Below are 17,448 nucleotides of genomic sequence, written 5' to 3' on the forward strand. Positions count from 1 at the left end.
CTCAAAAATAAACATGTAACATAGGTGCACTTATAGACATACTCCAGATGAGGTCACTTCATTTTCATAAATTGAAGGCTATTAAAAATTTTTACCATTGAAATTCACTTGTGATTGGTGTACCATTTAATAACAGATATTTTAGATCCATAGATTTTGATCTACGGTTGCAAGCTGAGGTTGATTCAGCAGTAAGAAATTTGTATCTTTGCTTCCTGCTATGTGATGACTTGCATGAGCCCAAGACCTGAGCCTATGCTTAATTTTCCCATTGAAAATAATATTTTTATTATGTTTGTGTAAACAATACAAAAGTTAAGTTTACCATGATGAAACTACAAGTGGAACTAGTTACTACTTTCTATACAGGCATGCTTCATTTAATTGGGCTTCACAGATACTGTGTTTCTTACAAACTGAAAGTTTGTGGCGACTCTGCACCAAACAAGACAGTCTACTGGCACCATTTTCCCAATAGCATTTGCGCACTTTATGTTTCTGTGTCACATTTTGGTAATTTTCACAGGATTTCAAGCTTTTTTGTTATATTTGTTATGGTGATCTGTGAGATCACAACTCTCTGAAAGCTCAAATGATGGTTAGCATTTTTTAGCAATACAGTATTTTTTCTTTTTATAGACATGTTGTTGCACACTTAACAGACTACAGTATGGTGTAAACACAAATTTTATATGCACTAGGAAACCAAAAGCTCATTTAACTTGTTTTATTGCAATATTTACTTTATTGCAGTGGTCTGGAACCAAAACCATAGTAACATTGAGGTATGCTGGTAATTACTTTATTCTGTACTCAATTATTAGTCTAATAAGCCAATTAAATTCTTTGCTTGATTAATCAGACATTATTTTTATTTTCCATGCACTAATTTAGACTCATTGTCAAGCAATTCTGAAAATTCCCCTTAACTTTGATATTAAATATTGGTCTTCCAAAGGTTAAGATACAGGAAAATTTTTTGTATGAGTATCTCTCCATGTTCTTTAATACTGTATTCAAATAAATATGTTTATTTTGTCCAGAATAGTTTTGACTTAGTTTGCTTAGTTAAGTTTTCTCTTAACTTCTTTTAACATGACTGGAGAGAGAGATATATCACATGATATGTAGGAAATCTAATAAACTATGTATCTTACTGAAAATAGCACATAATAGTACCAATTATTTCCACAAAAATTAAATGCAACCAACATTAATTTTTATAATAAAAAAAGCAAAGAAATATATGATTTGACTTTTTAAATATTTCTCCATCTTACCTGCTGGTTTACAGGAAAGTTTCTGTTGATTTTTTTAATCTGCAATGATAAATAAATAATAAAAGTGAGAAAACTAAACACAAGAAGACATTTTATGAGAATCCATTTAAAGTGAATTCATATATATGATATACTAGGTTGATATCCAAAACTCATTTCATATCAAATATCAATTACTAAAGTTTCTTTTTAAAAATTATGACTATCAAAATTATCACTAATTTCATATGTAGATTTTTGAAAAAGAATTTTCATCTAATAATTTTCTCATTGAGGAGAAATGAAAAGCCTGTGTTTTCATACAATGTTAAGTAAAAATCTACCAAGAATATAGAGAGTAACTTTTTATAGCTTATTTTCCTGCATGAAATCAAATTATATTCCATTTGTTTTAAGGCTGAGGAGAACAGAGGAAATGGAATATTCAAACACTAAAGGAAAAAGTACATGTGCTGAAATATTTTTTATTTCATTTACAATATTTAAAAATTCATTTAAAATATTTATAATATTTTATACACCAAATAAAGTGTAACATTTACTTTAAGACTAATGAGTGACATTTCATAAGAACTTAAAATAAATCCTCAGAAAAAGAAATTCCTTTGTATTCAGTCATATGAACAAAGTTGAAAAGTTAAATTAAAATGAATATCAGATTTAGAGAAATGACCTTATAATACACAAAGTGTTCAACAGAATTTTTACTAATTACAACCAATTATTATTTTTCATTGGTTTTCTAGAGAAACTTCAATGTTGCCAACTCTGTATAGTATAATCTTATATCAAACCACAAATGGATTATTTTCACTTAGAATTTATATTATTGACTTATTTTTCCTTTTTATAGTTTTACTTCCTTTTGCTTTACTGATAAATGTGAAATAACAGGAAATTTAATGGATATGATGTGTGAAGTTGAACAATTATCAAATGGCTCATCTGCAAGATTAGACTTACTGTCAACATTTGTGTTATTTGAAATATAAAAGAAAAGAAAATTTGATAAGATTTATGTGATTTCAGTAGGGTCATGTACAAATAACATGTCTTTCTAACATTGCTATAATCATTTCTAAATAGTTTTTGCTCTGATAAGAAATCAGCCAATGAAACTTCTAAAACTACTGGTTCCTTCAGCTAAACATCAAGACAGTTTGGATATTTAGACAAAAAAAAGCAGACCCCTAAATATATGTTATTAACCAATCAAAACATCCATATTGAATACTTCGTGGAATTATGTTTTTTGCTAGTTCTTAGGGATTGTTAGAAAAGTTAGAAAATTGTACCAACACTTTATATGGATCCTTGTCTTCAAGCACATATTATCTAGGTTTGTAACTATAATTTTTTAATCTGAAAAAGCAAAAGCCTAAATAATGTATTTTAGAAAAAAAAATCAGCTGTGTAAATAAGTATTGCATGATATAAAGTAGAGGTTGAGATTGTGAACTACATATGGATCACAGAAATCTTGTTCTACTAATCTAAGTAATGTTTGTGGAATTGACATTCTTTGTGGAATTGACATTCTTTCTCCAGTAGTAGCTTACAGAGTCTGAACTGTCCAACTTGGCTGCAGTGTGGAATGAGCTGATGCTCAGGGAAGGAGCTGCAGTGCGATGCGTAATGACATGGTCAACGTCTGCCGTCAGAGAGACTTAGGTTTGAATTCCAGCTGTAACTATTACTAAATATCCTCGGACAGGTGACTAATTACCCTGTGCCTAATTCCCTTCCTTTGTAAAATGTCAACAATAATATTAGCCACATATATTTGTTGGAAAATGAAATGAAAAAACAAGTGTCATGCAGTTAGAGCTCAATATGTGGCAATTATTTATACAAAAGAAGTTTGGGTTTCCTTTGAAGACAATGAGAGTGTTTTAAAGAATGCTGAGCAAAGATGTCTTCCTTTCACCATACTTTGCAAATGCCTCTCTTGTTTTCTTGTCAACTCCAGATGCAGATTTGCATACTCCTATCAAGTGTGTGACAACCATGTGTGAATCAGGCGGGGTGCAGACAATGAGGGTAGAGATCACAGACTATTAGCGGCCACAACCTCAGTCAACTCCAGGCATGCCCACAGTTAGGTGGGAAAGGAATCAAGGGATTCCTCCTTATATATGAAAATGGTAGAATGTCTTCTTGGTAGAATATCGCTTGGAAACAGAATGCCTACTCTTATATTTCCAAGCATATGCTAGGGAAACTGAATTATAAATGGACACACTTGTAGAAAATACTAGGCATAATTTGTTTTCACAGTTACTTATTTTGTAGTCATAACAAACTATATCAATAAAAGAGCTTAAGAACATAAAAATATTAGAAACAATGACAATGTCTATTTTAAAAAATAAAGTTTTATACCATTATTAAGATTAGGTTTAATTTATCATGTGGGGAAAAATTAAGCTATAAATAATATATTAGATATAATGTATTCTTAATAATGAAATTTACTCATAGAGCAAAATTTAAAAATTATTTATTTTTGGCAACAATCTTAATTGTAAATAATGGAAATTCTAAATTTTCTACATCACTTTTAGACTTCTCTTCAAAGAAGAAAAATTAAAACTTGTCCCAAAGACATTTTTAATGTTAAACATCTTAGACACCAATGTTAATTATATGTTTTCAGAACCAGTGATTTGTGTTATGAGAAGCTGAAAAATTAATGTAATCTTGAACAAAATAGAGTCAGTGTCTGAGCATGAAGGCCTGTAGAGATGAAAGGACATAATTGCAGTCTACAACACGTCACTGGCTTATGGAGATGATTACTTAAACCATCAATCTTAAGGATGTAAAGGAAGCAGAATGATTTAGACTGGGATTGACATCACTACAAGAACAGCAAGTGACACAAACTATTACAAGTAAAGTAGAGGGGAAAGAAATCCACTTCCAGGCTTTTATCCCAAAAGGGAAAGATAATCTCATAAAGTATATATTCATCTCTACTTGATTTCTTGGAAGAGCACTTCTCACAAGCCTCAAAAGCAGATACTGTCTTGTTTCCAAGTGCCCCGTTATATTATCTCAGGCAGCAGACAAAGCTTCATAATTCCATACCTCTGACCCTGCATCTAAGCCTGCTAATTTGAAACCCGGGTTTCGCAAACATTGGTTCCAGACTGACTGACTGAGAGCAGTTCCTGCTCAAGCACCCCATGTGCTCTGGGGTACAGACATGGAGAGTCCATGAGGCCAGCTTTGGCCAATGCCAACATCTGTCAAGACCACTGAGCAGACCAGTCTGAGGAGGAGATCCCACGTTAGCCTTATACAGCTGAGGTAGCTCCCAGACCATGATAAAAATAGATTTTCCTTCTTCCATATGCATAATAATGCCATTATAGTTCTATTACCAAAGTAAACTTTGACACTTACGTTTCTTGCCAGGCTACATTTAAGCTCCAACCATTGTGGAGGTGTTGTGCTGGGGTGTGTTTGTGACAGCAATTGTTACAGTTTCACCAACCAATGTTCATGCTCCCCAGTTTTTTCCCAGTAGTCAAACATGTTAAATAGTTATTGTTGCTAAAAAAAACAATGACTTAACCTTGGAGATTATGTACCTATGCAGTATCTTTAATTTATTATTTAATTTAATAATAAATTCCTTTAGAGTTTGCAGACTTCTTATGTCAGCTCTTTGAGGAGGGATCCTGTCTTTGTGCTCTTCAGTGTATCCTGCTTCCCCAGGGCCCACAATGCCTTTCCTAACATGTACATGGTAAGTGCTCAAATGTTGAAGGATGTTACATATATTTTACCCACCAATGCAATTATTTTCTCAGTATGAATCTGTCCCTTGTAATGGAAACATTCCATATTTTTCACATATAACTTTGAATTATTTGTTGTCAAAACATACCAAATATTTTAACACATTGTTGATTTAAACTAAGAATGTGTAATTAAATTAACACCTACTTGGAAGTATAGTAGGACACAATCTACACTTCAGAATTTTTAGGAACCCCCTCACAACATCTTAATAAAAAACAGGAAGTATACTTGAATCCACACTCATAATGAAATGAAATGATGGAATAAAGAAAGGAAGGAAAGGAGGGAGGGAGGTAGGGAGGATGTGAAGAAGAATAAATAAATAGCTGAGGCCAAAAAATTCCAAATAATTTATGTAAATAGTCCACCCTCAAACATGACTATAGAATTAGAATTTATTTTGCTATCTTAAAGACATTTACTTCAAAGACAGCACATATTTTTAACTATTTTTATTCATAGACCTCTTCACAAATTTAATGAAACTTCTATGACCTCTTTGGAGAAAGAAAAATGTTCAATAATTTGCTTGCATTCCAGAGGATTCCCAAACTTTGGGAAATTTTGGGAATTCCATTTTTTGGAACTTTGTAGATACTTCCAGAAAATAAGGAAAATGGCAAAAGAAACAAGCTGATTTAACCCTCTCCCACTAGGTAGTGAAATATGCTGTTATTCTCCCTCTAGAGAGAATGACTACAGCAAAAGGAGTCTTAGCTGAAACTGAAACTGGTGCGCACAAGGCAGGAGGCTTGGCATCTCCCAGAAATTTTGACCCCAAAGTTAATTATGAAATATGACTTGGTTTAGTGACATATATATTTTGAAAGACAATGTCTAGAAAGTAACAGAATAAATATGTAAAATAAGGCCCCATCACAAATGGTCTTCTCTGATTTTTTTCCTCCATATCACTTGGCATTACCTAATACTCTTTTGTCTGATTTTTATTTAATTTTGGTATTATGATCTGTTTGCCACTGTCCCCCACACCCACCAAAAATAAATTCATAAGGTCAGAGTTCTGTTGTTTATTTAAATACATCACTTCCTGCACCTAGAAGATTGCGTAGATCTTAGCAGGTGCTCAATTCAATATTTGTTGAATGAGTGAAAAGACCAGGTATCTCAGAACAAAGGATCAGACTCTTGTATTTGAGTTCTAACTTTGTCTTGAAAGCAACATACTTCTAAAGATTAGAAAAGATAAATTATTAACTTTGAGTATCTATAGGAAGTCTAATGGCTTCAAAACCTAGAGTTTATACCCAGTAAGCTGGAAGGAACACCTGGTGATCTAAAAAAAGCAAGTACTCATCTCCTAGGAAGAAAAGTATTTGGATTGAGACCAAAATATGGAGAAAGAGAGTCAGAAAGAGAGAGGAAGAGACAGAGAGAGAGAGAAAGAGAGAAGGACTGAGAGGGAAGTTTGGGCTCCTACAAATTGGCTTTGGGCGAGCCTTGAAGGGGGAGACATTAGTTTGCATACATTGCATAGAAAGCACACATTAGTGTGGAAAACCCCTGTTGGGACGTTTTGGACTCTTCTCCCCAGGTGCTCCTGGAAACCCCATGTCAAGCAGTTTCAAAGGACAGAATAGCTCAGCTACAGGAAGTGCTTCAGTCTGAAGGAGAGAATCTAAGATTTCCCCTGCCTGCAAGACTGGTGAGAAAATAACTAAGAGAGCTGGAAAACAAGAAGCTTTGCGTGGGATTGCACACATCAGCAAGTGCATCTGGAAGAAAGTGCCACTCAGACCTCAGGGATGAGACTCCCTCCACCAGAGAGTGCACAGGACCAGTGCTGACATGATACATTATCTCTGCAGGACAAGGGGAGGAGAAGAGGAGGAGAACTAGAATGTGAGCCTTTACACGAAAAGACTGAATTCCTTCCCAGTAGCATTTCTCAACTGCTTTCTCTTACTTTTGCAGTAACCTACACCCATCCAGTTGTAGAAGGGGTTTTAGAATTTAGTCATCCAATTTATCATAAAGCAACAAAAAAGGACATCATGAGTAAAGGTGTATATTGCTGTAATTTTATATGTTCTCTATAAAAGATAATATTTCAGGTTTGTCCTATTACATGTACGCCATACTTCTAGAGAAGTATTTTAAAATGCCAATCTTAAATTACCATGGCTGATTAAATTAATTAACCATTGTCCATTACTTCTGGAACAAAACAACAGAATCTCACAGCATTCAAATCCTTCCATGACATGGTCCTTGCCTCTCTCACGGGTCACCTGTAAACCAGGTCTTGGTCCAGAACTGCCAGAAGTCTGCTTTGTTGTGTGGATCACAGTGCCATTGCACACACACACCAACCCAGGCCCTACCTGATGGCTGGCTCTCGCTCTCTCTCTCAATCTCTCTCTCCCTTTCTCGCCTTCCCTCCTTCCTTATTTCCCTCACTAACACTCTTCTTCACTCACTCTCTCTTCCTCTCACTTTTGTACTTGGCAAGAATTTATTATTTTTTGAATGTTTAGCTGAGGTGCACAGAGATTAAATAGCTTTAATTCACCCCAATGTGGCAGAGCCAGGTTCTGTCTGAAACCAAAGGTCATAATGATGTATTTTAAATTATGTATATGTCAAATAATAATGCATTCATTAATTATGATATATACAAAAAGCAAAACACTGATTAGTGCATTAAAAGTGGGTGACTTCAGAATATTATTACTATCATAGGAAAATGCTCATAATTATATTTTAACTGATCAAAGGCTGACATCATCAATACAAGAGGATGGTAATCTTGTTTTACATAAAGAAAATTAAGTACATTTTCATGTATATGTAATACACATACTGATAAAAACATTAACAATAAATAGACCATTATTATTGCAATAACTTTTCATTTTTATACTCTTCTGCACATTAATAAATGCCTAAAATAAAAAATATTATGAAAGCACATATTTTAAAAGATATTTTTACCAACTGTATTATCCCAAATGGTTTTTGTGTTTAATTTTCTAGAAAACAACATGTCCAAAGATATTGAATAATCTTTTTAAAGAAAGAACAATTAAAAACCTAACATGAGGAGACTGTTCACATTTTTGGATGAAATGGAATTTAAAAAAAGTTTTGTCAAGATCTTACAATTACTGAAAACACTTGTGTATCATCTACCTATTTCTATGTATGTTAAACAGTATTAGGAGAGAGATGCATCCTATTTTATCCAACATCTTCACCATTTACCTTGACTTCTTACTTTATTCAATTATATTAGTCATTTGCTTTTTCTTGTAGGAATCACTGCTATTGATTAAGTTTCATATTTAATAAACAAAATATTTTAAATGCTATTATATGTAATATCTATCCAATATATTATATGCAATAATATATTCCTATATTATTAAAAGTTTAAATTCAATTCAATAGTGTTCTTATCAAAGACTTTTCATTAGCATTTTGAGTTTTAAGTTGAGGCTGCTTAAAAAGCTTAAGGGGCAAATATAAAGTCATTAAATACTTACACTGAGAATATTTCTCAGATATTTCTTATATACAAGAACTGAAAAAATAATTATAAATCTACTACTTTACAATTTACCCAACATCAATAGTGAACATCTATCTAAATATTATGAACTGCACTTTTAAGAATAATATTTATCATGCTAGGAAATAATAAATAGTGTCCTCTTTTTCTTTGAAAACATTTCATTGAATGTTAATGATGGAAACCACTTAAAATAAGCTTAATTACTACAGATCTGTTAAATTGGGATATAAATAATTATACAACTGGCTCTAATAAAGATTTTTTCGGAGTTCTTTTATTTAGAGATAAAATTGAGGATAATAAGAATGTCTATTTGTTTGTCATATCACTCATTTTTAAAAATCCCTTTATTTTGTATATTCAATTTTAGTATCATCAATTATATCCATAAACTAAAGCAGTAATAACCTCTTTGATATCTCCATAGACAGAAAGAGAAATGCAGTACAACATTCAAATATTCCTTTGAAAATGGTCTTTCCTCCTACTTTAAATGTCTGTAGGGATAATTATCTCCCAATTAAATGTTTGCAGATTAGTGAAGATATTACATTTTAAAATATTAATCCTACTAACCTTTTGCTTTTAAACCTCATATGTGAGTCAGTTCTGACAACTGCAGTAGTGTGCTCTCAGGATGGATGAGGCAGGACCCTGCTAAAAAGGTATATTTTCCCATGAAAATCAGTTTCGAAGATTTACTCAAGCAAATCATTCTTCTGGAAGCAAGAAACTGCCCTCCTATTCCCTCAGAGATTTGTGGCCAATATTATTTAACAGATGTGTGAGGACTCAAGAGATCTTCATTCTATAGATATAAATCCACCTGAAGACTGATGATAAAAGTGTGTGGGCACATCAAGGCAATCTATCCGTTCTGCAGCTGTTGATAAAACCTGCCTTTCTCATGCAAAGGAAAGAATCAAGAAAATGATTTTTGCCTCAGAAGCCCACATTTCAGCTCATGTTTTCCATGCATTTTTACAGGATATGGATTCTATGCCCTCATTACCTTCATTATTACCCAAGGTATTATCAAGGAGCTCCCTCTTCAGCTGTCCTTAGCTTTTAAGCTCCATTTTGGAATGAGGAATGTTCTAAGATATATTCAATTGAGCAACTGCAAACCCAAAATGATTCCTTGCATAATTTCCTAATGGTTCCTCACCAATCTACTTATCACACTTTACATACACCTTCTCTCCCATACAAAGCCTGCTACTAAGTGAGAAGGCTCTGTACCCTGTAATCCACAGTTAGAGGGAAAGGTAATTCCTTAGTATTGCTTTCCTAGAAATAGAGCCTGAGGAAGTCATACATGTTAAACCTTTATTAAGGGAAGATGATCAGATCCAAAGAAGCTAGAGAAAGGGGTAAAGGGCAGCAAGACAGGACAACATAAGGCAAATAGAAGGAAGTGAGGAGCGTGAGTCACTGGGCTGGCCCCTGCCTCTCCATGAAACACTGCTGGTCATTCCATCAAGTGTGAAACCCCTGCAGAGTCTTATGCAATCCCTGAATTTCCAAATAGTTAATTTTCTGAGGAAGGGCAAGTGATTTGCCAGCTAGCTTTTTTTTGATCCTCGTTTCTCTTTAGACAATGTATGTTCCATGGGGATTGCTCCCCACATTCCTGTTATCATTAGTCTGGAAGCATCCCACATTCCTGTTGTGTTATAATTAGTCTGGAAGCACCTGGTGAGCCCAGCAGGATCAGCTCCTGCTACTGTGGACATGATGGGGACACAGCAGGTGGTTGAAGGGGTGGGTGTGTTAGGTAGAGGCCCCCATGTAGTTCCTGTAGCTTTGAGAAGCTGGAACATTGAGAACATGAATGCCCCAGTCAGGAAGAAAGGCAAAGAATGAGACCTATGGCAGGGGTGGGTCAGCTAGGCAGAGCCAACTGGATCAAGGGTGGCATATAAATGGTGTTCAGTAAAACTGCCCACTTTTATTATGATTGCATTATTCAGTGTATCAATGCACATGATTTGTTGTTGTACAAATAAAATTCAGCTAATATTTTCCCATGTCAAAAATTTCAAAACTTTAACTTTTAGTGAGTCATTTTCCAAGAGACAGAGTGGGTTATTTTATTGAAATCCCTCCTGACATAACACACTCAAATAAGCTCTAATGTAAAAAGCAAAAAATATGATTGCCACAAATACAACATAATGTCCAAACTTGCCCTTATTATTTTCTGATTTAAGTTAATGACTCTGCAGTTGTTTGATTTCACTCTCTGTAACCCCTTTTTAGTTGACATCTGCATGTCTGACATTCATATTTTAGTGTATGAGAAAATACAATGCAAAAAAACGACAACACGCTAGGGCTAAAAGTAATTTAAGGACTCAAAAATGTCAGCAGCTATAAAAAAGAAAGAAAAAGTCTACTTAAGTGCCACCATGCCTGTCAGAACCATACTCGGCAACCTCTGATCACAGTCTTTAGTTCATTTTCAGTAAATCTTCTTTCTGCTAGGTTTTATTTTGTCATGACTTTCAATTCACCTACAAAGCTGTGTTGAGTCTTTTCAATGTGACAGACATAATAAAAGTGTTTGCTTTAGCTTTTCACAACCTAAATTTTTATGGGAAAAATATTCCATCTTTTCAACTTGCAAGTGTTTACCATGCAATATTGCAGATCTCTATGGATTAAATATGTACCTCTTAAATATTTTTTTCATTTCTGCAGGTAATGTGTAAAATATAGGAAGATGGGTGAAATACCTGCTGTGAATTCATTGACAAAATCTGCATACACACACATGTGTGTGCATTTGTGTGTGAGAATCCTGGACTGTGACCACCCAACAGAAGTCACAGAGGGTATTGGTTACTTATGCATTTTCTTTAGAGTTACTATGCTTTCAGTATTAAGTAATTTGGTATATATCATTGACTATCTATCTCAAAAGACATTCACAATCTTCTTTTCTCAATCATATCCCATAGCAAACACCAGAAAGGTAGACACTAGACATTATCACTACCCTGTCACCTCCCCAACCCTTGGAATAGTCCTGGGACTGAGTTTAGGAGAATGAGAAGTCAGCATTAGTATATTAGGGGTTTCTGGGAAATTTTCTCTTAGCTTGACATAAGGGGAGATAGGTAACTGGTGCTACTTACACTTTTTCCCATTCTTTCCTATTCTGAACACTGAAGTGATGTTTGGAACCATTGCAACCCTTGTGTAACCATGCGGTGACAAACATAAGGTCAAAGCCAACACTGTAATAATGGTAGTGGAAGGCAGTGTGGGTATAGATAGAAGTTGGGTTATTAGTGTCTTCCTTAAACCAATGAAGCAAAGCCAGTAAATGCCACTATCAAGAATCCTTGTCAGTTGGGTACAAACCCCATTTATTTACTCAAACAGTATTTAGAGTTTCTCTTGTTTGTCATTAAAAGCTTTCTTAATTGATAGAAACATTGGAAAATAGAGTCTATTCTCTTTCATGTAATAAAATGTAAAGTATATATTTTTAGATCCTCACATATGTAATCACACATTCTTCTTTAAGATTACACTAATTTTCAATGAACCTTTTAGGACAGAATCATTCATATACATAGATATTTCTCTATCTATACATAATTCTCTACACACATACACACACACACCAGTAATACATTTCAAGTAACACACTTCATTTCTATAAAGGAAATGCATGTGTAGGGTATATTCATGAAGGAATTTAGAAGAGGAGAGGAGATCCCTTCATGTTAGTAGGTAACCTTAGTAGAAGTGTCAGGTGAAATTCTGTTTGTCAATCATGATTTATTTCAGTGGTGTGGTAGTAAAGACTGACTGGGAAGGTTGGATTCATGAAACACTAGCTGAAAGAGAGCCTCACATTTTATCTGCTTCCTCTGTCTCTTCTAAAGATGAGGGAACTGATTTTGGGCCAAAATCATAGGTACTTAATGGTGTAGTTAGTACTAGACATTTATTTCAATTCATTGTATCCAGTTTTATTAACAATCTATCCAAAAAACTGCCTTTCAGAATCTCAAATAACAAAGATATGCAACCTCAAATACATTAAACAAATCAATACTGCCATTTATTAATGGCTTGTGGATTAAGGCATATAGTATAGATTGCAACTGGAAAAAAGAAAAATTACAAGTGTTTCAACATCAGTTAAAGGGACAGAATTTTCCAAGTTCTTTATATCTTTTTATCTTAGCCTGCTAAAAGGCCCAGCTTATTCTTTATTTTTTAAGGTATCATTGATGTACACTCTTCTGAAGGTTTCACAAGAAAAACAGTGTGGTTACTACATTCACCCTTATTATCAAGTCCCACCCCATACCCCAATGCAGTCACTGTCCATCAGAGTAGTAAGATGCCACAGAGTCCCTACTTGTCTTCTCTGTGCTGTACTGTCTACCCTGTGACACCACCACACACCGTGTGCACTAATCATGATACCCCACAATCCCCTTCTCTCTCCCTCCCCACCAGCTCTGCTCCACCCCTCTCCTTTGATAACCCCTAGACCCATTTGGAGTCTGTGAGCCTGCTGCTACTTTGTTCCTTCAGTTTTGCTTCGTCGTTATACTCCACAAATGAGGAAATCATTTGGCATTTGTCTTTCTCTACCTGACCTATTTCACTGAGCATGATACCTTCTAGCTCCATCCATGTTGTTGCAAATGGTAGGATTTGTTTCTTTCTCATGGCTGAATAATATTCCATTGTGTATATGAACCACATCATCTTTATCCATTCATCTACTGATGGACACTTAGGTTGTTTACATATCTTGGCTATTGTAAATAGTGCTGCAATAAACATAGGGGTGCATATGTCCTTTTGAATCTGAGAACTTTTTTCCTTTGGGTAATTTCCTAGGGGTGGAATTCCTGGGTCATATGGTATTTCTATTTTTAGTTTTTTGACAAACCTCAACATTGCTTTACACAATGAACTATTTTACATTCCCACCAGCAGCGTAGGAGGGTTCCCCTTTCTATGCATCCTCACCAGCATTTGTTGTTCCTAGTCTTTTCGATGTTGGCCATCCTAACTGGTGTAAAGTGATATCTCAGTGTGGTTTTAATTTTCATTTCCCTGATAATTAGTGATGTGGGGCATCTTTTCATGTGCCTGTTGGCCATCTGAATTTCTTCTTTGGAAAATGGTCTGTTTATATACTCTGCCAATTTTTTAATTGGATTATATGCTTTTTGGGTGTTGAGGCATGTGAGTTCTTTATGTATTTTGGATACTAACCCCTTGTCAGATATCTTGCTTACAAATATATTCTCCCATACTGTAGGATGCTTTTTGTTCTGCTGATGATGTTTTTCACTGTATAGAAGGTTTTTAGCATGATGTAGTCCCATTTGTTCATTTTCCTTTTGTTTCCCTTGCCTGAGGAGATGCATTCAGGAAAAAGTTGCTCATGTTTATGTCCAAGACATTTTTGCCTATGTTTTTCTTCTAAGAGTTTTACAGTTTCATAACTTACACTCAGGTTTGTGATCTATTTTGGGTTTACTTTTGTGTATGGGGTGAGACAATAATCCAGTTTCATTCTATTGTATGTAGCTGTCCAGTTTTGCCAACACTGGTTGTTGAAGAAGCTGTCATTTCCCCACTGTATATACATGGCTCCTTTATCATATGTTAATTGATCATAGATGCTTTGGTTTATATCTGGGCTCTCTAGTCTGTTCCATTGGTCTATGGGTTTGTTTTTGTGCCAGTACTAAATTGTTTTGATTACTATGGCTTTGTAATAGAGCTTGAAGTTGGGGAACGTAATCTCCACAGCTTTATTCTTCCTTCTCAGGATTTCTTTGGCTATTCAGGATCTTTTGTGGTTCCATACGAATTTTAGAATGATTTGCTCTAGTTCATTGAAGAATGCTGTTGGTAGTTTGATAGGGATTACATTTAATCTGCAGATTGCTTTAGGCAGGGTGGCCATTTTGACAATATTAATTCTTCCTATCATGAGCATGGGGTATGTTTCCATTTATTGGTATGTTCTTTAATTTCTCTCATGAGTGTCTTGTAGTTTTCAGGGTATAGGTCTTTCACTTCCTTGGTTAGGTTTACTCCTAGGTATTTTATTCTTTTTGATGCAATTATGAATGGAATTGTTTTCCTGATTTCTCTCTCTGCTAGTTCATTGTTAGTGTATAGGAATGCAATAGATTTCTGTGCATTAATTTTGTATCCTGGAAATTTTCTGAATCCACATATTAGTTCTAGAAGTTTCAGAGTGGATTCTTTAGAGTATTTTATGTACAATATCATGTCATCTGCAAACAGCAACAGTTTAACTTCTTCCTTGCCATTCTGGATGCCTTTTATTTCTTTGTGTTGTCTGATTGCCACAGCTAGGACCTCCAGAACTATGTTGAATAAAAGTGGGGAGAGTGGGTATTCTTGTCTTGTTCCTGATCTTAAAGGAAAAGCTTTCAGCTTCTAACTGTTAAGTATGATGTTGGCTGTGGATTTGTCATATATAACCTTTATTATGTTGAAGTACTAGCCCTCTATACCCATTTTGTTGAGTTTTTATCATGAAAGGATGTTGAAATTTGTCAAATGCTTTTTCAGCATCTATGGACATCATCATGTGGTTTTTGTCCTTCTTTTTGTTGATGTGGTGGATGATGTTGATGGGTTTTTGAATATTGTATCATCTTTGCATCCCTGGAATAAATCCTACTTGATCATGATGGATGATCTTTTTGATGTGTTTTTGAATTCAATTTACTAATATTTTGTTGATTATTTTTGCTTCTATGTTCATCAGGGATATTGGTCTGTAATTTTCTTTTTCTTGAGGTGTCTTTGCCTCGTTTTGGTATTAGAGTGATACCAGCCTTGTAGAATGAATTTGGGAGAATTACTTCTTCTACTTTCTGGAAAACTTTAAGGGGGATAGGTATTAGGTCTTCACTAAATGTTTGATAAAATTCAGCAGTGAATCCATCTGGTCCTGGAGTTTTGTTTTTGGTAGTTTTTTGATTAGCAGTTCAATTTCATTGCTGGTAATTGGTTGGTTTAGATTTTCTGTTTCTTTGTGGGTCAGTCTTGGGAGGTTGCATTTTTCTAGAAAGATATCTTCTTCTTCTAGGTTATCCAATTTATTAGCATATAATTTTTCATAGTATTCTCTAATAATTCTCTGCATTTCTGTGGTGTCCTTACTTAGCTGATATCAGCAAAGCTCCCACACCTTTCTTTATTGATTGCTCTGCACTTTTCTACACTTTTATTTTCATTCTTCCAATACCTTCATTTTATACTTTCTCTGGTAAGAAATATATGGACTTTACTATCTTTTTCCAGTCTGACAATCTTTATAACTGGATAGTTGGGTCCATTTAGCTCAACTACAAATATTACATGTATATTTATTTAATTTGCTACTGTTTTATGTGCTTTCTACTTGTCCAACTTGTTCTATTTTATTTTTCTTCCCTTTTCTTTCCTTGTGGTCTTCTTTTACTATATTAATGTTATTTTTCCTCTTATTCTTTGTTAATTTGGAAGTTATATACTCTGACTATTATGTTAGGTCTTTCTATAGTAAATAATACATCCATTTTTAACATATTAGAGTTTAATATTAACTACATTTACCTCCTTTGCACATATATGTTACTTTTGTAATATAATGCAATTCAGTTCATCTAAATACCTCAAGAAAACCATTATTATTGTTTTATACAGAAAATTTCCACTGAGATTCATTCACATGCTTACCATTTTCCTCCCTATTCCTTGCTTCCCACATCTCCAAGCTCATATCTGGAATTATTTTTGTTTGCTTAAGAAAACACTCTTTAATATTTCTTTTATTAAAAGTCTATTCTTGTTGAATTTTCTATATCTTTCTATTTGATTGAAAATTACTTAATTTTACCTGGATTCTTAAAAGATATTTATAGATATGTCAAGATAGGATAGCATTTATTTTTTTTCAGTACAGTGCAGATATTTTTCAACTGCCTTTCTGCTGACACTTATTTCTATTGCAAGTAGCCATTGCTTCCAGTTTTAACTGAGAAGAAATAAGCCCACTGTAGCCCATTTCTCCATCAGACCACAACTAAATGCACTGGGCAAAATACAAAAGGCAACTACCTGAAAAATCTCTAAGAAAATAACAAAGACTCTGGGGATAATAATTAATATAATTATAGTGGTTCTCTGGTTTTTGTTTTGTTTTGTTTTTGCTTCCTTTATCTTCCAGAGTTGACATGAGATCAAGATAAATTAGATCATGAACAACAAAACTGTGATACAAGCCCATCTTTCTCACCAGAGGCCTGGGAAGGGACCCTCTATGAGTCAGGAGTTCTGAAAAGAACACTTAAGACATTTTATTTTTTTTGTTCCCTGACCCTGCTCCAAGGCCAGCCTGTGGAACAGCTGCTCATATGAATGTGGTGAGGAACTTGGAACCTGGGTCCCTGATATAGGAGAATCCCATATCATTTCCTCTCTCTCCTTTTACTGTGCCCTGAGGGGAGGCCCCACCCACAAGGAAATGTACAACAATGCAGGAGGCTAAACTCTGAGAGAAACTCTGACTTTCTGGAAAGATCAAGGACAGATATTCTCTGGGACCCAGAGAGTGTGGGAGAAATCCTATAGAGAAGTGAGGTGGGGAAGGGACACCTTAATTCCATGTGTGAACTGAGAGAAATTCTGGGTTCACCCCCTAGCAGTGTGGAATCAAAACTTGAAAACTCAACAGATAGCTTTCCCACCATGGAAGACAAGACAGAATTTAGTGTATGAATCTAAGCATGTTTTTGTCTCCCCAATTCATTCTTA

The 17,448-nt window shown here is 34.5% G+C and overlaps 1 protein-coding gene across 1 annotated transcript in view; it reads right to left on the reverse strand.

Moving 5' to 3' along the window:
• SNTG1 (syntrophin gamma 1) overlaps positions 1–17,448 on the reverse strand; it is a 787,875-nt gene that overhangs the window by 169,394 nt on the left and 601,033 nt on the right. Inside the window, exon 13 of the mRNA XM_057498090.1 lies at positions 1,281–1,319. Coding sequence (XP_057354073.1) covers positions 1,281–1,319 — 39 coding nt within the window. The remainder of the gene's footprint in view (positions 1–1,280; positions 1,320–17,448) is intronic.

This window comes from Manis pentadactyla, chromosome 3, assembly GCF_030020395.1.
Source record: "Manis pentadactyla isolate mManPen7 chromosome 3, mManPen7.hap1, whole genome shotgun sequence".
Taxonomy (NCBI): Eukaryota; Metazoa; Chordata; class Mammalia; order Pholidota; family Manidae; genus Manis; species Manis pentadactyla.